Source organism: Sinocyclocheilus grahami, unplaced genomic scaffold (genome assembly GCF_001515645.1).
Source record: "Sinocyclocheilus grahami isolate Dianchi unplaced genomic scaffold, SAMN03320097.WGS_v1.1 scaffold1149.1, whole genome shotgun sequence".
NCBI classification, from domain to species: Eukaryota; Metazoa; Chordata; class Actinopteri; order Cypriniformes; family Cyprinidae; genus Sinocyclocheilus; species Sinocyclocheilus grahami.
Window position 1 is genome coordinate 256,029 of NW_015506328.1, and position 21,717 is coordinate 277,745.

At 37.2% G+C, this 21,717-nt stretch overlaps 2 protein-coding genes across 2 annotated transcripts in view; both read right to left on the reverse strand.

Moving 5' to 3' along the window:
• Window positions 1–12,664, reverse strand: part of LOC107567340 (acid phosphatase type 7-like) — a 13,558-nt gene extending 894 nt beyond the window's left edge. Inside the window, exons 1-13 of the mRNA XM_016253006.1 lie at window positions 12,403–12,664; window positions 12,098–12,217; window positions 11,037–11,237; window positions 10,770–10,960; window positions 9,624–9,852; window positions 9,365–9,547; window positions 5,156–5,231; window positions 3,757–3,871; window positions 3,343–3,456; window positions 3,173–3,239; window positions 1,770–1,837; window positions 1,624–1,695; window positions 45–191 (exon numbers count right to left, since the gene is read on the reverse strand). Of these exons, the coding sequence (XP_016108492.1) occupies window positions 45–191; window positions 1,624–1,695; window positions 1,770–1,837; window positions 3,173–3,239; window positions 3,343–3,456; window positions 3,757–3,871; window positions 5,156–5,231; window positions 9,365–9,547; window positions 9,624–9,852; window positions 10,770–10,960; window positions 11,037–11,237; window positions 12,098–12,209 (1,575 nt within the window). The 5' untranslated portion in view covers window positions 12,210–12,217; window positions 12,403–12,664. The remainder of the gene's footprint in view (window positions 1–44; window positions 192–1,623; window positions 1,696–1,769; window positions 1,838–3,172; window positions 3,240–3,342; window positions 3,457–3,756; window positions 3,872–5,155; window positions 5,232–9,364; window positions 9,548–9,623; window positions 9,853–10,769; window positions 10,961–11,036; window positions 11,238–12,097; window positions 12,218–12,402) is intronic.
• On the reverse strand, window positions 8,349–9,821 carry LOC107567356 (acid phosphatase type 7-like). Its single transcript, XM_016253023.1, has 3 exons — window positions 9,624–9,821; window positions 9,365–9,547; window positions 8,349–8,716 (listed from the first exon to the last, which is right to left on the reverse strand). Exons 1-3 carry the CDS (start codon window positions 9,808–9,810, stop codon window positions 8,646–8,648), a joined length of 441 nt encoding a protein of 146 aa, XP_016108509.1. The 5' UTR covers window positions 9,811–9,821; the 3' UTR covers window positions 8,349–8,645.
• Window positions 12,665–21,717: the final 9,053 nt, after the last annotated feature.

Below are 21,717 nucleotides of genomic sequence, written 5' to 3' on the forward strand. Positions count from 1 at the left end.
ACACACTCTCTCTCTCTCACACACACACACACACACACACTCACGAGAGCTACCTGGTCGTCAGACACCTGCTCCAGGTACAGGTGCGTGCCGTTGAGCAGACGCATGCGTGTGTAGCCGTAATCCGTGCTTCTGAACGCACTCCAGTCACGAGGTTTAGGGATGAAGCCGTCGTGTTTCTCTCGACAGCCCTGAACAAGACAAAATCACACATCTGCTAAAACACCAACACATGGCATACCGTATCCCACAATGCAATGCACTCAACTCGACCTTCTGTTTCCAGAGCTGGAAGTCATTTTTTTCATGCAAAATTCAATTTAAAATGCAAACATGAAACACGATGGGTTCGTGTGACGACACACTGAATCCTAAATGTTTATTGTTGGGTTCTGGAAGTTGGTGGATGATTTTTCTTACAATGCATTCTGCTAGAAAGGTGGTAATTTAGGGGTCATTCACGCAGAACACATTTTTACACTGCACTGCGGTACTTCTGCTTTTTCTTTTTCTAAGTGAGCGCATGTTAGACTGTTATTATAGTATCACTGAAATACTATTATGATTTTGGTAACACTATACAATAAGGTTAATTTCTTACACTTCTACAGCATTTATTAATCTTAGTTAATGTTAATCTCAACATTTACCAATACATTATTAAAATCAAAAGTTGTGTTTGTTAACATTAGTTAATGCACTGTGAACGAACATGAACAGTGAACGACAGTAGTTTCATTAACTAACATTAACAAAGATTAATAAATACTGTAATAAATCTATTGTTCATGTTAGTTAATACATTAACTTATGGAACCTTATTGTAAAGTGTTACCATAATTTTTATTAATAGCTTGAAATAGTTTTTTATATTTTCTCTTTTTTTTAATGGATTTAGTTCAGTGTAATAACCTCGACTTGACGTCTGCGCTGCATCATGTGTCTTTTGCTCCATTCATTTTCTTTTAATTAATAGTTTTATATTACTGCAGTGTTTTTAATTCGATGATGTAATTTGCAATGCTTCATGGGATTGTAGTTCTTGTAGTTCCCAGCTAACAGGGAATGTTCTCAGAACGTTCTGTCAAGGTTCTCTCAACGTTCTTCTGTTACTGAAACTTCTTGAAACATTTTAGTTGGATGTCAGTTTAATGTTTCTTTTTAAATGTTTCAGAACATTCAGAGAACCTTCAAAAGTAACGTTCCCATAATGTTTGCAAAATGATAAAATGATTTTAAAACATTTTTTAAAAAACTGGAATGTTTTTTTTTTTTTTACCTAATTGGAACGTTGGCTAAATGTTATTAGAACATATTTTTGTCTTTTTGCCTGATTTTCAAATACTTATAATATAAATCATACTGTTGTGATTCTGCTCATAGCTGGTTGTTTGATTTATGGATTAAAACGCTTTAAACAGACTATTTTAAAATCTCTCTGGAGAAAAAACACTGGGTGTGCACTAGTGCACTTCATATGTGCTGCTTTACATACTGTTTTAATAAATAGACAGTGTATCGTGTAGTATGCAGTAAGTTAGTAGTCTATCATGAACAGTGCCCTTCTCAACCTTCACAAACCCTCGTGAAACTAGTGTTGCTGGTGCTTCTGACGATACTCACGGCTGAACCTGTGATTATGTGCACGGGCGCTTTAGGATTCACATACGGCTCTTCAGAGCTCCCGTTAAACACCTGCGGGACACAAACACACGTCACATCTGATAAAGTCGATCACAGAGCACTTTCAGATCAGTGCTGAGCTTTACCTTGTAATCGTACACGGGCCAGAGTCTCTCATACGTGTGTTCATGAGCCCAGAGCTCCAGATCCACTCCTGAAACACACACACACACACACACACATGCACACACACGCACACACACGCACACGCACACGCACACACTCGCACACACTCGCACACACACACTCTCACTCTCACTCTCACACACACGCACACTCTCACTCACACACACACACATGCACTCTCACATGCACACACTCACATGCACTCACACACACACACATGCATTCACACTCACATGCACTCACACACACACACACACGCGCACTCTCACTCACACACACATGCACTCTCACTCACACACACATGCACACACTCACACACACACATGCACTCACACACTCTCACACACACATTCACACACACACTCACACACATCCACTCATTCACACACACACACACACACACACACACACACACACACACACTCACACACACACTCACACACGCACACACACACTCACACACACACACTCACACACGCACACACACACGCACGCACATACACACAGTTTAGGCTAGGAAACAATCATTAAAAATATAGACTGAGATACTAATACTAGAGGTAAACAGGGAAAAAAATTAACTAATAAATATATTCTCACACGTTCCCTAGTTGATTAATCACAGTACATTAGACAACTGTGTAGCATTACAAGTTTTCTGAAATGATATGCTTAAATATGCAAATGATGCATTATCTAATTAAATATGTGCTAATTTGCATACATCTCCAGAGCATGAATTTGAACACTGGATAAAGCCAGATTCATAATTCTTGTTTGATTTTGTTGTCATATTAAAGGTTTTTCCAGAGGGGATTTTTTGGGATTTCTATTTTAATCACTCCATAAATAAAAAAAAATAAAAATACTGTCAAACTGCAAAAAATGATTTACCTCCTCAGTATTTTTGTATTGTTTTCCAGTGCAAATATCTAAACATTCTTAACTGAAGATATATTTACTAGAGATGCATAATGACATAAGATGTAAAGTCTTGTTTTCTGAAAAAATTGTCAATTTTAATAGGTTTTGTTAAAAAAAAGAAAAAAGATCTGCTAATGGGGTCAGAAATCAAAATGTTGAAAAACTTTTCAGAGAGCAAGACTTAACATCTTATGTCATTGTGCATCTCTAGTGCAACAGACAGATTGTTTTTAGGAATATCGAGAGGAATAAAACTGTAAAGTTTGGTGTTTGTTAGAGAAAAACTCTTTAAACATATGGACTGAGATTGAAAACTACAGACGCAAAAAAATAAACTCTTAAATGTGTATTTTGGATGTTTTCTTTCCATATAGAAGCAAAATAGACTAAAAACTCAAAACTGACCAGTGCATCCCTTAAAACGGCGCGATCCTCTTACCGTACTGATAGAATAAATCCTCCAGTCCAGGAGCAACGGGTTTCGTGTCATTGCGTCCAAGTCGGACCTGAAACAGCAGACATCACCAAAGACAACATTAACCATCTGACCTCGTCTTGAGATGGTACTGAAACAGAATCACACACAGCATGAGATCTGAGATCACACACGTAGCTCTGGAAGTGTGTGCAGTCGTCTCCGTCATCGTTGGAGCAGTACATGGGTCTGTGTCCCATCGTGATGATCCACGGCCGCTGCGCTCGGTTCGCAGGACGGTTCGCTTCCTTTATCAAGCACAGAAACACTCGAGAATATTCCCTTGCTTTATTTCATAAATGCCACTCAGTTTTGCTGGATTCATGCTTAAAACTATAAAAACATGCCTGATTATCTTCCACAGTTTTGCTTAGTTTTAAGGATGTTTCAATATTTTTACAGTAAAACTGTTTAAAGGAATAACAATTGGTGGCTGACTAAATACTTTTTTGCCCCACTGTACATCTATGAACATGATTTTTGCAGTGTTCATCCACAGCAAAGTTGATTTCTGAGAGACCACAGCAGCATCTGTTCTGTATTTGTACCTGTAGATCGGCCTGTAGCCACTCATACTGTCTGAAGAGCAGATCCAGGCCGTATTCCAGATAGAAATAGACTTCCGTGGAAAAGGAGATGATATGAGCGGGTCCAATGTTCCAGCTACACACAGTTATAAACATGCTTCAGTGTTCAAAACTGACTGTGCAAACACTAAATGTTTCTTCAGACTGGGAAAAACAATCATCCAGCAACGCAGAGCTGGATTCTTCATCCTCTCTGTGTTTAAAGCAGAACCTCAGTAGTTTTTCCAGCTTTCTCCCACGAGCACAGATATATCGCTCGCTCAATTATGATGTTCCAGCGCAGAGATGATTCATAACAAACGTACTTAACTGACTATAATCTGCACCTTATGACCTCTCTCAAACAGTTTATCCAGACATTATAATTGAGCTCATGTGAAGAACTACAGGATAAAACAGGGAGAGTCTTTCTAGTTTTCTTTCTTTATAGTGTAAGTGGAGATTTCTGAGATAAAACTCAGAGATATAATAGACAAAGTGCAATAAAACAAACACTTATTTTCTTTCCACCAGTCTGAAAGATACAGAAGCTTGTTTCCGCCACAGGATAAAGAAAAAGAACAACGATAACTGCGACTTTTATCTCAAAATGCAGACTTTTTTTCTGGCAATTCTGAGAAAAAAGTCAGAGCTATGTTATGAACTCAAAACTGTGATATATAAAGTCAAAATTATGAGAAAAAAGTCAGAATTGCAAAAAAAAAGTCAGAACTGCGAGAAAAAAGTCAGAATTGCAAAAAAAAAGTCAGAATTGCGAGAAAAAAGTCAGAATTGCAAAAAAAAAGTCAGAATTGCGAGAAAAAAGTCAGAATTGCAAAAAAAGACAGAATTGCAAAAAAAAAGTCAGAATTGCGAGAAAAAAGTCAGAATTGCAAAAAAAGTCAGAATTGCAAAAAAAGACAGAATTGCAAAAAAAAAGTCAGAACTGCGAGAAAAAAGTCAGAACTGCGAGAAAAAAGTCAGAATTGCGAGAAAAAGTCAGAACTGCAAGAAAAAAGTCAGAATTGCAAAAAAAGACAGAATTGCAAAAAAAGACAGAATTGCAAAAAAAAAGTCAGGATTGCGAGAAAAAAGTCAGAACTGCGAGAAAAAAGACAGAATTGCAAAAAAAGACAGAATTGCAAAAAAATTCAAAAGTACAAATTGCGAGAAAAAAGTCAGAATTGTAAGATATAAAGCAATTCTGAGTTTCTATCTCGCAATTCTGTGTTTTCTTCCCCTCAGAATTGTGGTATAAAGTCAGAACTGTGAGATAACTACCTTTTTTTTAATCCCGTGGTGGAAACAAGCTTCCATAGAAAAGAAAACAAAGCAAAACAGCTCAAGATCTCAGACGCTTGTCGAGTGTCAGTGCTCGTACCTGTACCACAGATTCTCCGTGTGTCCCGGCATACTGAAACGACTCCTGTAGTGGGAGAAGTTACTGGAAAAATAAACACAGACAGAAAACCACAGCAGCCGTTACTGAGTTACACAGTGAACATATTCAGGCCTTCAAACGACACCAGCGAGAAACAGAAAAACACTAAACGCTCTCGTGTCTCACACGGACAGGGTTAATTCAGGGTCACAGTCAGTGACCTCAGAGGGTGGGGTCAAAGGTCAAGAGGATGCGGAGGTTCAGGATCATTTTTTTGAGTTTCCGTTGTGCTGGTATGGATGTGCTGAGAGCTCACAGAGGTCATGCGGTCAAGTCTAGGAAAACATCTGGCCAGACATTTACAGAATATTTCACTGAGCCCAAAAACCATCTCTACACAGTCAATCACTTTTACCATCGATCCAGAGGTTTGTGCTTCCCTCCAGTGGTCACAGTGAGGTCAGCACTCAAACTACTAACTAGTTCACTAAAAAACATGAAAAGTCAGCCGGCTGTGTCTGAATCGCTTACTAAGAGGGATGAGAAACTGAATAAATTATTCAGCAGCCGGTCAGATTACAAATACAGTGCAAAAAGCATGTTTTGTCTTATCTAAACATTCTTAAATCAAGATACATTTATTCTTAAAACATTCATATTCTCATTCTTACTATTCTTAGAACAAATATTTATTTGATTTATTTATGATTTAACGTCGTGTCAGCAGCAATGGTTATATTCATGGCAAAATCAATGGTATTTAAATTTTAAATTACGTAATTTCAATAAATTTTTTAAAATAATTTAAGAATTTTGTTTTCAATTTTTGCAGTGATTTTTGGGGTTCAAGCGCTTTAAGGCATTTAAGCACACATGAAATAAGACATTACGTATTATTTAGCAAGCCTGTAACCACCTAAATCAATGATTTAAAAAAGCATTTTTGGCAAATCCAGGTAATTAACCATAGAAATATGACGATTTTTTTATGTTTATGACTGTTACAGCGCCACCTATGGCCGGAGTGGAGGAGTTTGCCAAAGTAGGTTTTTTAAATAATGTCAAATATTTAAAGAACAGTTTGATTGACAGCAGTCCTATAGGCAAAGTTATTCAGAATGAGCAGATCAATCGTACGAAGTGAAGATCTAGTGTATTTCTGAACCATAGACATATAGTTTACCATAGAAATATAGTGTTTTTGAAGCCTTTTTAACTGTTATAGCGCCACCTGTGGTCTGATCTCTATGAAACTTAGCACACTTGTTTAGAATCACCTGTTGCATGGGCTCACCTAGTTTCATGAAGTTTTGAGTTTTCGTTTATAGGCTTTTGGGTATATTTGGACACGCCCCTTTTCTAAACGACCAGTTATAACTACCCAAAGGGTGAAATTCAACATTTTTTAATAATTATTGATATAGAGTCTGTGGTTTTTCCGAGATTGAGCGAAAAACCTAGGGCTAGTTTGCAAAAGTAGGTTTTTACATATTCTCAATTATTTAACAAACAATTTGATTGACAGCAGTGGTTCTAGAGGCAAAGTTGTTCGGAATGAGGAGGTCTAACAGATGATATGAATATTGTGTGTATGTGTGAAAAACCGTGCAATGTACAATCAATTACGCCCTTGAAAAATGCGATATCGCCCCCCAGTGGCTGATTTCTTTCAAATGTCTCACAGACCTTTAGGGCCGTGAGTCAAACAGGCCCACTGAGTTTCATTACGATCGACCTCCATTAACCTTGTCTAATAGGTGCTCAAAATTCATTGGCCAATGGCGGCCATGTTTTTTGAGATACGCTAATGTCCTCATAGACACTTCTGGCACATTGGACAAAGACACTACGTTCCAATTTTCATGTTGATGAACTACCAAATTTTGCTATAAGTTCATATAATAATTGCAGTTAATAGTGTTCATCGTCTGTTTGATTACGTCTTGAATTGATCTTTCCACACATTTCTGCCATATGTACATTAACTGACACTAAACACTGTACATTAACTACTAAATATATTGTAGAAACTTAATTTTCTGTAAAACAACGATTTGTATCGTGAAAAGCGCTATACAAATAAACTTGAATTGAATTGATCGGACAAATGGTTCCGTAGTTATAGCCATTTTAAAGTTTTTTCCCTCTTATAGCGCCACCAAGTGGCCAAGCTCCATGATTTTGTTCATGTGACCTCAGACTGAGCTCCTACATGAGTGTTCTGAGTTTGGTGAAGATATCTCATTCCGTTCAAAAGTTTTAGGCGTTTTAGTAAAAGCTGCCGAACGTTTTGGCGTCCCTCTTTGATAATTATTGATATTCACTCTCCAAAGAATCTTTCTGCACTGGTTTGGTTCCGATCGGGTGAAAAACCTAGGACTAGTTCGCAAAAGTATCCAAAATACCAAAATACCCGAGGATTCCAACGATATAAGGCACTTGAGCATGCGGCTAACGGTTTAGGAGATATGAGCGATTTCATTCTTTTGATCGCTGTAGCGCCCCCGTCAGGCCGATTGGGGCGAGCTTTGGTGACATTGTAGACGGTGTGAGTACTAGCATCCCTCCAAGTTTCAAGTCTCTACGACTCACGGTTTGCTCTGCCCGATCAGTTTTAGATGGAGATTGCTGATCTTTGGCCATTCTAACAATTACAATAAGTTTTCAGTGCTACGCGCTTGAACCCCTAATTAACTCCTTGATTAAGCACTGGGTTCACCTCATATAGTTTAACAAGAACAAATATCTGCCACACTGAAGAAAATTTGCTGTAGAAACAATTTTCAATCAGAAATTGCAAGTTCATTTGCAGATAATTACAAAGAAACAGGAAGTAACACACTGAGCTAACATATTTCGATCATCTGTTTTATGTACAACTTTTGTTTTACAGTGCAATGGGGCCAGAAAAATGACCTTGTTTTCCATTTGGATTCATTTGGTTAAATCTCAAACTCACTTTATTCTGATCAGTTTCTATTCTTATCTTCTGTCATTTTGCATCTCCATAACACTGAGACATAAAACATCCTCAGAATCAAGACTGTGATTAAAAACAGATCTGTGTTCAGCTCATAATCACATTATGATATAATATTTCAAACACACACCGTTTTAAAACTAAGAAGTCACGACAAACTTAAATCAAATCTGTCTATTTTCCAGACTCTTACATAATTATAGTGATTGGGGAATTTTGTGGTCGTTGCTCTAATGAGTTTTCAGATGCACTGTGCTTCCACTAAAGTTTGACAGCTGTATTTGTGGTTTTTGTCACCGATTATGATATTACGGGCAACATTAGACATTCGGGTCGATCATCACTTGATTTGACTGATTTCTGTAGTCTTGTGCTAAATATAGACGCCTTAAAAACACAGCAGCAAAAACTGTCCACTCGAAAATAATCGTTCTATCTTCATTTACTTCCCTCGAGTCGTTCAAATTAACATGAAAGCAGAAAATCTAAAAATAAAATGAATTCAAAATATTAACAAAACTGATGTGGCACTACATGGCCAGCTGTGTTTCTTACCTCGTGCATGTCATACGCGAAATCCCCTGTGAAGACAATCACATGCTGTAAAGCACACGCACAAGCATAACTCTGACACAAAACTAGAACTAAACCATCGTCACTGGGACGACAAACTAATCTGCTCGGACTCAGTTAAAGGAACAGTTCACACTGGAAATGTGCTCATCCCAGATCAGGATGAGTTTGTGTCTTCATCAGGTTTAGAGAAATGCAGCATTGCATCAGTGTCTCACTGCAAGTGAATGGGTGCCGTCAGAATGAGAGTCATAAAAACATCACCATAACACACAGCACTCCAGTCCATCAGTTAACATCTGGAGAAGACAAAAAATTTAAGTTGTGGCTTGTAAACGGTGTGCAGATTTCTCTCCTGATTCACACCAGAACACTTCTTCACTGGAGGAAGAGTTATTATGGATTATGGACTCTATGGGATTTGAGTTAAAGACGTCTTAATGCTGGATTGATGTTAACTGATGGACTGGAGTGCTGTGTGTTATGGTGATGTTTTTATGACTCTCATTCTGACGGCACCCATTCACTTGCAGTGAGACACTGATGCAATGCTGCATTTCTCCAAACCTGATGAAGACACAAACTCATCCTGATCTGGGATGAGCACATTTCCAGTGCTTTTTCATTTTGGCCGAGCTATTCGTTTGCGGTCTCACCGATGTGCAGAATGACGTCGTACATCCCCATCTGCGTCTCTTTCTGCAGTCGACTCAGAGACTGAGGGTTTTCGTTGCCCATGTCACCAAACAGAGCGAATCTGGGGCTGAAGCTCACGCTTTCATTCAGAGACGTGAAGTAGAAGATGTCGCTCCATCCGGCGTCGCTGCCGCAGTGATACACTGAAACACACACACATCTATTAACATCTCTATCGTCCAGGTCACACACACTGTGTGATGTCTGTGTGAAGGTTACCGTATGAAGCCGCTGGGGTCAGATCGGTCAGCGTGACTCGGTGGACGTACATCGTTCTGTTCTCCGGCCCTCCGTCGATAAACACGCTTGCGTCTCCCTCCGCCGTGTGACTGAAGAGCTTCCCGCCCCACAGACCGTACTCAACAACGCTCTCGGTTTTATTAGCGGTGGACCATGTGACCAACATCGAGTTCTTCACACCTGAGGAAAGACGCTCCGTTATAAACACCTGCTCGGGTCACATGACCCTCTTTACTGTCACTGAGCAAAGTACAAACACAGAGACAATGATTTATCATTTCCAACACATTTCAACACTCCCTCGCATTACTGTAATTATGAAAAATTACTATATATTATTTAAAACGTGAAGTCTTTATACATCAGCTGTCAAAAATCATAACTGTTCTCAAAAATAAATAAAAAATCTTAATTTTTTTTTTGAATGACATTTTCAAATATCGGCTGAAAAATATAAACTAAAATTAAATAAAATAATAGATATATTGACATTTTCAAACAAAATTCTGCTGAAAAACATCCATTTTAAATAAAATACAACCCTTCCTCATCTGAAATTGTCATTATTTCAAAGACAAAAAAAAAAGCATATTATTTAATTTGTGAAATCTTTAAACATCAGCTGTCAGAAATCATAACCGCTCTGCTGAAAAATATCAACTAACATGAAATAAAATATTAAATATCACGGCATTTCAACCCTCCCTCACCTGAAAATGTGACTAGGAAAAATTATTATATATTATTTAAATCGTGAAGTCTTTAAACCTCAAATGTTTTAGTAAAAAAAGCCTCACTTTCTGCATTCAAAATGAATTTTTCCTATTTTTTTTTTTAGGTATAAAATGTTCAATTTCTGCTGAAAAATATCAACTGATTTAAAATAAAATATTAAATGACTCATATAACAGAATTACACTCACGAGAGCCAAAACAATTATCGGTACGAAGACTACAAATCACACAATGACTGCAGGACTCTCATTCTGACGGCACCCATTCACTTGCAGTGAGACACTGACGCAATGCTGCATTTCTCCAAACCTGATGAAGACACAAACTCATCCTGATCTGGGATGAGCACATTTCCAGTGCTTTTTCATTTTGGCCGAGCTATTCGTTTGCGGTCTCACCGATGTGCAGAATGACGTCGTACATCCCCATCTGCGTCTCTTTCTGCAGTCGACTCAGAGACTGAGGGTTTTCGTTGCCCATGTCACCAAACAGAGCGAATCTGGGGCTGAAGCTCACGCTTTCATTCAGAGACGTGAAGTAGAAGATGTCGCTCCATCCGGCGTCGCTGCCGCAGTGATACACTGAAACACACACACATCTATTAACATCTCTATCGTCCAGGTCACACACACTGTGTGATGTCTGTGTGAAGGTTACCGTATGAAGCCGCTGGGGTCAGATCGGTCAGCGTGACTCGGTGGACGTACATCGTTCTGTTCTCCGGCCCTCCGTCGATAAACACGCTTGCGTCTCCCTCCGCCGTGTGACTGAAGAGCTTCCCGCCCCACAGACCGTACTCAACAACGCTCTCGGTTTTATTAGCGGTGGACCATGTGACCAACATCGAGTTCTTCACACCTGAGGAAAGACGCTCCGTTATAAACACCTGCTCGGGTCACATGACCCTCTTTACTGTCACTGAGCAAAGTACAAACACAGAGACAATGATTTATCATTTCCAACACATTTCAACACTCCCTCGCATTACTGTAATTATGAAAAATTACTATATATTATTTAAAACGTGAAGTCTTTATACATCAGCTGTCAAAAATCATAACTGTTCTCAAAAATAAATAAAAAATCTTAATTTTTTTTTTGAATGACATTTTCAAATATCGGCTGAAAAATATAAACTAAAATTAAATAAAATAATAGATATATTGACATTTTCAAACAAAATTCTGCTGAAAAACATCCATTTTAAATAAAATACAACCCTTCCTCATCTGAAATTGTCATTATTTCAAAGACAAAAAAAAAAAGCATATTATTTAATTTGTGAAATCTTTAAACATCAGCTGTCAGAAATCATAACCGCTCTGCTGAAAAATAACAACTAACATGAAATAAAATATTAAATATCACGGCATTTCAACCCTCCCTCACCTGAAAATGTGACTAGGAAAAATTATTATATATTATTTAAATCGTGAAGTCTTTAAACCTCAAATGTTTTAGTAAAAAAAGCCTCACTTTCTGCATTCAAAATGAATTTTTCCTATTTTTTTTTTTAGGTATAAAATGTTCAATTTCTGCTGAAAAATATCAACTGATTTAAAATAAAATATTAAATGACTCATATAACAGAATTACACTCACGAGAGCCAAAACAATTATCGGTACGAAGACTACAAATCACACAATGACTGCAGGGTTTCCATGGAAACCCGTCTGTCTTGATTGACAGCTGTCAATCATGAAGAGTGAAATCTCACCTGGATATGAGACATGCACCTGTTCAGGTTGAGTTTCTATGAGCGGCGCACAGCAAACAGCAGAGATCAGAGCGCAGAAACACAGCAGCGCCGCCATCATCATCATCATCATCTCTTCATCTGATCACAACAGAGTCTCATGAGCGTCACGTGACAGACTGTGCAATCATTGACTGAGCTGAAGCACAACATCTGAAGATAAAGTGCTGAGCGAAGCTGTTTGAGACGCGTGCATGTGATTCAAACCACTTACACAAGGGCAGAATAATTGACTGAATTACTAACTGCTCAGAAACACTCTTTACCTGCTTTCCGTCAGCTGCAGTGTGTTATGTTTTGATGGAGGACTGTATAAATCCACCTGCATCAGCTGAGTTGGTGTTAGTTATGAGATTAATACATTCATCACAGCAGAAGCCAAACACTAAAATGCAAATATTAAATACCATACGAATAAAATATGAAATATCATGACATTTCAACCCTCACCTGAAACATCAGCTGTCAAAAATCATAATTGTTCTCACAATACGCCTCATTTTCTACATTTAAAAAATCATTTCTTATTTTCTTTAGGGGTGCATTATACATTTTCGAGTCCAAATCTTCTGAAAAATATTAATTAATATCAAATAAAATATTAAAATTGTCATTACAGTAATGAGTACAAAATTATATATTATTTAAATTGTTTTTAAACATCATATATCAAAAATCATAATTAATTTTCTGCTTTCAAAATGCACTTTCTTAATTTTTGAGGATCGGTTGAACTTCGACTGGTCAGAATGACATTTTCAATCAAAATTCTGCTAAAAAATATTAAATATTAAATATTAAATATGACATTTCAACCCTCCCTCATCTGAAATCGGCATTAGTGTAATGAGGAAATATGATTATATAGCATTTAAATTATTAAGTCTTATACATCAGCAGTCAAAAATCCTCATTTTGTGCATTAAAACGATAATTTGTTCTTTTTCACAAAACTGATTGAGTTCAGTTAGTGTTAGTGATGACTGAAATAACATCACAGCAGAAGACACACACTAAAATAACTCCAATAAACTGAAATATACCTCTAAACAACCACATGAATAGACCCTAAGGGAATAAAAACGCTCAGCTAAATAAATGATGAACAAACATGTCAAACATTAAGACAGAACAAAGTGAAAGTGACAGACCTGAGAGTACTTCCTGCTCCAGCGGTCACGTGATCTCTGAGCGTCAGCTGAGCGTGCGTCACTGTTTTGGCTTGTTTTTGTTTTTGTCCAGTTGTTACCTTTTTTTTTTCTTTGCATTTCAAGCAACACAACTGTAAGTCCTCACAGACTGAGACATTCATATGAATCATACTATAACCATCATGCAAGACATTAATCCAAATAAAATAAAATACATTCATGCAACCATAAACAATGTAGGGGCTTAAACGAAATCACACTTATTAAACAAATCAAATAATTTCTTGGCTTTATCACTTCTCATAATTCTCAGGACCTCTGTATACAAGCTCCTTTTTAAAGATATTAAACTGGGGTGCTGTTTTCAGAATTTACATTTGTGAATAAAGTAGTTTAATATGAGTTATTAAAATGAACCTCCAAATTTCAACATGTCCCAAGTACTAGATATTCTTTGTTTAATCCGATTACATACGTCAGTCCAAACCGAATTAAGCAGATAACAATGGAAAAATAAGTGTTTCTACGTCATTATTCACTACAGAACTGTTACAAATATTACAATCCACATTAAATCTTAATCTCAGAAATTCCTTAGCGGGATAAATATCGTACAAAAATATAAAGTGCACTTCTTTATATTTTGGTGGAAGAGGAAATAACAAATATTTGCATCTACATTCATTAACTGATTTCCTATTTAGATGTTGACAAATATAGCTCCTTCTTATTGGACCAGGATAGCTTTCCTGCACAAGACAATTTCTTATAAACGTATTAATGCACTTCTCATCTACAAATATTTTGCTTAATTTAAGATGCAAAATCTTGGGAATGAGGGTGGAGTATGTTAAAATCCCCTTTAACATATTAAGGAATGCTTTTAGTAACTTTCAAATAAGCTTTTTCCTCACGCTTACAATTAAATTTAGTGCAGAAATCATTAGAACTAAAAAAGCAGCCATTCTTATCCATAATGTGCAGCACTGACCAAATACCTCTGTGCCACCAGTCCTCCAAAAATATAGATTTTCTTTGAAATAAAACACAACGATTATTCCATAAGGAAACATATTATGAGGACTGAAGTTATGTTTAAACAGCATTGTGGTTTACATAGTTTTGGTTTTGTCCTGCAGAACTCAGCGCTGCCTTGTTTTCTGTCTAACTTTGTAATTACTTAAACCTCAAAACATGTTGATACTTCCCATTTATTTAGTTTTTTTCCCTTTCTGTTGTATTTTGTTTCTCGTTTTTATTTGTCGTTTGCCTGTATATTGTTTCGAGCATTAGTCTATTTTTTTTTTTAAAGCGTTCGTCAAATCTGAGTACATTTTCTCGCTCTGTAATGGATGTTGACAGCTGATTTAAAAATAATAATAATAATAATAATAATAATAAAATAAATTAATACTTTTATTCATCAAGGACGCATTAAATTAATCAAAAGTGAGAGTAAAGACATGTATAATGTTACAAAAGATTTCTATTTCAAATAAACGCTGCTCTTTTGAACTTTCTATTCTTCTAAAATAAAATGAATCAGTTTCCATAAAAATATTGAACGGCACACCTGGGCTGCGTTCAGCCCCGACAAAACGGTGCAAAACGTTTTTTAAACTGAGCACTGTTGTTGTGCTATGATATTGTAATAGTTACCATTATATAATCGGAGGAGTATAGAAAAGTTTATGAAAGTGTCCCTCCACAATGCAATAGCAAAATATATAAATATGTATGGTATTTTTATGTTACGTTAATCAGTGTCGAGCACACCTTCCTGAGGAAAGGATATGGACCAAAAGATATTGCAATTACTAAATGATATTTAGACAAGCTTAAAGAAGTTCCAGATCTATACTTGTGCTCTTATTATTTCAGTTATTTTGCCTTTAATGTAAATAAACATGTGCAAACAATATACTTGCTCTTAATTACATTGTGCCAGCTGTCTCTTTAATACCGCGTGGTTTATATACATGCTGCTGCTGATTGGGCTGACGTGTGTGACACACCCATCAAACAAGAGAAAACGCATCTCAAACCCCGTTACACACCGTTTCCAGGAAACGTGTCGTTCAACCCGGAAACCGTAGCAAAGCGGTGCACACCGATTTGAGCTTGAACTTGCCCCAGGTGTCGGGCCGAGCGCTGGTTCCGGGTGTCAGAGCTCAGGACTGGATCTCATCTGCGCAGGTTCTGCTGAACGTGGGGTTCATCAGGTGCACACATGAGCGAGCGCAGATTACGATGCAATGCGTGCATGCAAATGCAGGGAATATGGTAATGATTCCCAGCAAACGTTCCTGGATCCCAAATCAGATGTTCTAACGTTCTGTCAGTTAGACAGGATAGTTTAAGAAAATAAAACGTTCCCCTAACATTCCCACGATGTTCCCAGGCCAGAATGTTCATTTTGGTTGCCCAAAAAATTTTGTAATCGTTCTCAGTATGTTAAAAGAATGTTCTTAATTGGTTGCCAAAGAAATTAGAAATCGTTCTCAGTACATTCAAAGGACATTATTATTTGGTCCCAAAAAATATCCAAACGTTGTCAGTACGTTCCCAGAACATTCTAATTTTGTTCCCAAAAAATAAACAAGCGTTCGCAGCACGTTCCTAGAACGTTCTAATTTTGTTCCCCAAAAAATAACCAAACGTTCTCAGTACATTCTCATAAAGTTCTAATTTTGTTCCCCAAAAATAACCAAATGTTCTCAGTACATTCCTAGAATGTTCTAATTTTGTTCCCCCCAAAAATATCCGAACGTTCTCAGTACGTTCCTAGAACGTTCTAATTTTGTTCCCCAAAAAATAACCAAACGTTCTCAGTACATTCTCATAAAGTTCTAATTTTGTTCCCCAAAAATAACCAAATGTTCTCAGTACATTCTGTTTTACAACTAACCCCGCGTTACTTTGAGTTTGTGCCCCGCGCTCCCCTACTGCAAAATACGCTGGATGTTACAGTCACTGCCCTTGCCCTCCAGAATAAAAGAGAACATCCCAATCAAATGAAGGGGTTTGTGCAAACTGCGGTTCCTAATGATTGTGATCCAACATCAGGATGAAAAGACAAACATTTCAGGTGAAGGATAATCCACTTCTTACCTCCGAGACTGTGTTAGGATCTATATGACCTTATTATTTTTATTGTGAGTATTAGGCTTATCATTATTGCTGATCACTGTCGTTGTGCTATGATATGGTAATAGTTACCATTATATAATCAGAGGGGTATAGAAAAGTTGTGTCACTCCACGATGCAATAGCAAAATATATAAATATGTATGGTATTTTTATGTTACGTTAATCAGTGTCGAGCACACCTTCCTGAGGAAAGGATATGGACCAAAAGATATTGCAATTACTAAATGATATTTAGACAAGCTTAAAGAAGTTCCAGATCTATACTTGTGCTCTTATTATTTCAGTTATTTTGCCTTTAATGTAAATAAACATGTGCAAACAATATACTTGCTCTTAATTACATTGTGCCAGCTGTCTCTTTAATACCGCGTGGTTTATATACATGCTGCTGCTGATTGGGCTGACGTGTGTGACACACCCACCAAACAAGAGAAAACGTTACACACCGTTTCCAGGAAACGTGTCGTTCAACCCGGAAACCGTAGCAAAGCGGTGCACACCGATTTGAGCTTGAACTTGCCCCAGGTGTCGGGCCGAGCGCTGGTTCCGGGTGTCAGAGCTCAGGACTGGATCTCATCTGCGCAGGTTCTGCTGAACGTGGGGTTCATCAGGTGCACACATGAGCGAGCGCAGATTACGATGCAATGCGTGCATGCAAATGCAGGGAATATGGTAATGATTCCCAGCAAACGTTCCTGGATCCCAAATCAGATGTTCTAACGTTCTGTCAGTTAGACAGGATAGTTTAAGAAAATAAAACGTTCCCCTAACATTCCCACGATGTTCCCAGGCCAGAATGTTCATTTTGGTTGCCCAAAAAATTTTGTAATCGTTCTCAGTATGTTAAAAGAATGTTCTTAATTGGTTGCCAAAGAAATTAGAAATCGTTCTCAGTACATTCAAAGGACATTATTATTTGGTCCCAAAAAATATCCAAACGTTGTCAGTACGTTCCCAGAACATTCTAATTTTGTTCCCAAAAAATAAACAAGCGTTCGCAGCACGTTCCTAGAACGTTCTAATTGTGTTCCCCAAAAAATATCCAAACGTTCTCAGTATGTTCCTAGAACGTTCTAATTGTGTTCCCCAAAAAATAACCAAACGTTCTCAGTGCGTTCACAGAACATTCTAATTTTGTTCCCCAAAAATGAACAAACATTCTCAGTACATTCCCAGAACATTCTAATTTTGTTCCCCAAAAATGAACAAACGTTCTCAGTACATTCCCAGAACATTCTAATTTTGATCCCAAAAAATAAACAAGCGTTCGCAGCACGTTCCTAGAACGTTCTAATTGTGTTCCCCAAAAAATAACCAAACGTTCTCAGTGCGTTCACAGAACATTCTAATTTTGTTCCCCAAAAATGAACAAACATTCTCAGTACATTCCCAGAACATTCTAATTTTGTTCCCCAAAAATGAACAAACGTTCTCAGTACATTCCCAGAACATTCTAATTTTGATCCCAAAAAATAAACAAGCGTTCGCAGCACGTTCCTAGAACGTTCTAATTGTGTTCCCCAAAAAATAACCAAACGTTCTCAGTACATTCCCAGAACGTTCTAATTTTGTTCCCCAAAAATTAACCAAACTTTCTCAGTACATTCTCAGAAAGTTCTAATCTTGTTCCCTAAAAATAACCAAATGTTCTCAGTACATTCCAAGAACGTTCTAATTTTGTTCCCCAAAAAATAACCAAACGTTCTCCGTATGTTCCCAGAACATTCAAATTTTTGTCCCAAAAAATAAACAAACGTTCTCAGTATGTTCCCAGAACGTTCTAATTTTGTTCCCAAAAAAATAACCAAATGTTCTCAGTACGTTCCCAGAACATTCTAATTTTGTACCCCAAAACAAAAAACAAACGTTCGCAGTACGCTCCCAGAACATTCTAATTTTGATCCCAAAAAATGAACAAACGTTCTCAGTACATTCCCAGAACATTCTAATTTTGTTCCCCAAAAAATAAACAAGCGTTCTCAGTATGTTCCCAAAACGTTCAAATTTTTGTCCCAAAAAATGAACAAAAGTTCTCAGTATGTTCCCAGAACGTTCTAATTTTGTTCCCAAAAAAATAACCAAACGTTCTCAGTACGTTCCCAGAACATTTTAATTTTGTTCCCCAAAAATAAACAAACGTTCTCAGTATGTTCCCAGAACGTTCTAATTTTTGTCCCAAAAAATAAACACACGTTCTCAGCATGTTCCCAGAACATTCTAATTTTGTTCCCAAAAAAATATCCAAACGTTCTCAGTACGTTCCCAGAACGTTCTAATTTTGTTCCCCAAAAAATAAACACACGTTCTCAGCATGTTCCCAGAACATTCTAATTTTGTTCCCAAAAAAATATCCAAACGTTCTCAGTACGTTCCCAGAACGTTCTAATTTTGTTCCCCAAAAAATAAACACACGTTCTCAGCATGTTCCCAGAACATTCTAATTTTGTTCCCAAAAAAATATCCAAACGTTCTCAGTACGTTCCCAGAACGTTCTAATTTTGTTCCCAAAAAAATATCCAAACGTTCTCAGTACGTTCCCAGAACGTTCTAATTTTGTTCCCAAAAAAATATCCAAACGTTCTCAGTACGTTCCCAGAACGTTCTAATTTTGTTCCCAAAAAAATATCCAAACGTTCTCAGTACGTTCCCAGAACGTTCTAATTTTGTTCCCAAAAAAATATCCAAACGTTCTCAGTACGTTCCCAGAACGTTCTAATTTTGTTCCCAAAAAAATATCCAAACGTTCTCAGTACGTTCCCAGAACGTTCTAATTTTGTTCCCAAAAAAATATCCAAACGTTCTCAGTACGTTCCCAGAACGTTCTAATTTTGTTCCCAAAAAAATATCCAAACGTTCTCAGTACGTTCCCAGAACGTTCTAATTTTGTTCCCAAAAAAATATCCAAACGTTCTCAGTACGTTCCCAGAACGTTCTAATTTTGTTCCCCAAAAATAAACAAGCGTTCGAAGGACGTTCCTAGATCTTTCTAATTTTGTTTCCCAAAAATAACCAAACGTTCTCAGAACATTCCTAGAACTTTCTAATTTTGTTCCCCAAAAAATAACCAAATGTTCTCAGAACGTTCCTAGAACTTTCTAATTTTGTTCCCCAAAAAATAACCAAACGTTCTCAGTACATTCTCAGAAAGTTCTAATTTTGTTCCCCAAAAATAACCAAATGTTCTCAGTACATTCCTAGAATGTTCTAATTTTGTTCCCCAAAAAATAACCAAATCGTCTCAGATCGTTCCTAGAACTTTCTAATTTTGTTCCCCAAAAAATAACCAAATGTTCTCAGAACGTTCCTAGAACTTTCTAATTTTGTTCCCCAAAAATAAACAAGCGTTCGAAGGACGTTCCTAGATCTTTCTAATTTTGTTTCCCAAAAATAACCAAACGTTCTCAGTACATTCTCAGAACGTTCTAATTTTGTTCCCCAAAAAATAACCAAACTTTCTCAGTATATTCTCAGAAAGTTCTAATTTTGTTCCCTAAAAATAACCAGTGTTCTCAGTACATTCCTAGAATGTTTTAATTTTGTTCCCCCAAAAATAACCAAACGTTCTCAGTACATTCTCAGAACGTTCTAATTTTGTTCCCCAAAAATAAACAAGCGTTCGAAGGACGTTCCTAGATCTTTCTAATTTTGTTTCCCAAAAATAACCAAACGTTCTCAGAACATTCCCAGAACTTTCTAATTTTGTTCCCCAAAAAATAACCAAACGTTCTCAGTACATTCTCAGAACGTTCTAATTTTGTTCCCTAAAAATAACCAAGTGTTCTCAGCACGTTCCTAGAACTTTCTAATTTTGTTCCCCCCAAAATAACCACATTTTCTCAGAACATTTCCAGAACGTTCTAATTTTGATCCCAAAAAAATAAACAAACGTTCTCAGTATGTTCCCAGAACATTCAAATTTTGGTCCCAAAAAATAAACAAACGTTCTCAGTACGTTCCCAGAACATTCTAATTTTGTTCCCCAAAAATAAACAAACGTTCTCAGTACATTCCTAGAACGTTCTAATTTTGTTCCCCAAAAATAAACAAACGTTCTCAGTACATTCCCAGAACGTTCTCTCAGTACGTTCCCAAAACTTTCTAATTTTGTTCCCCAAAAAATAACCAAATGTTCTCAGTACATTCCCAAAACTTTCTAATTTTGTTCCCCAAAAAATAACCAAACTTTCTCAGTATATTCTCAGAAAGTTCTAATTTTGTTCCCTAAAAATAACCAGTGTTCTCAGTACATTCCTAGAACGTTTTAATTTTGTTCCCCCAAAAATAACCAAACGTTCTCAGTACATTCTCAGAAAGTTCTAATTTTGTTCCCCAAAAATAAACAAACGTTCTCAGTACATTCCTAGAACGTTCTAATTTTGTTCCCCAAAAATAAACAAACGTTCTCAGTACATTCCTAGAACGTTCTAATTTTGTTCCCCAAAAATAAACAAACGTTCTCAGTACATTCCTAGAACGTTCTAATTTTGTTCCCCAAAAATAAACAAACGTTCTCAGTACATTCCCAGAACGTTCTAATTTTGATCCCAAAAAAATAAACAAACGTTCTCAGTATGTTCCCAGAACGTTCTAATTTTGTTCCCAAAAAAATAACCAAATGTTCTCAGTATGTTCCCAGAACATTCTAATTTTTGTCCCAAAAAATAAACAAATGTTCTCAGTACGTTCCCAGAATGTTCTAATTTTGATCCCAAAAATAAACAATCGGGAATCAAACGGGAATGTTCTGTTTGCTGGGATGGCTCTATCATCTGACAGCATCCCTGTGCTGTAGTACCAGATCAGTCCTGCTTCTTTCCGCAGAGATGATGGAAGTTTCACAGTCAGTGACGTTCCATCCGGATCGTATGTTCTGGAAATCTCATCTCCAACCTACAGATTCCAGCCTGTGTGGGTTGACATCACCACCACAGGGAAGATGAGGTGTGTGGATGTGAACTTTGACTTTTCCTATCAGTTTGACCGAGTTACTGCAGTGAAACACAGTGTTTGTGTGAAAATAACCACAGAAGCATTGATTTTAATGTGTTTTGAGTCAGTCGCGGTTGGTTGCTCGTGCAGGGCTTGTGTGGTCAACTACATCAAGACCTCAGAGGTGATCCGACTGCCGACCGGCTGTGTGTGTGTGTGTGTGTGTGTGTGAGTGAGTGAGTGTGTGTGTGTGTGAGTGTGTGTGTGTGTGTGTGTGTGTGTGTGTGTGTGAGTGAGTGAGTGTGTGTGTGTGTGAGTGTGTGTGTGTGTGTGTGTGTGTGTGTGTGTGTG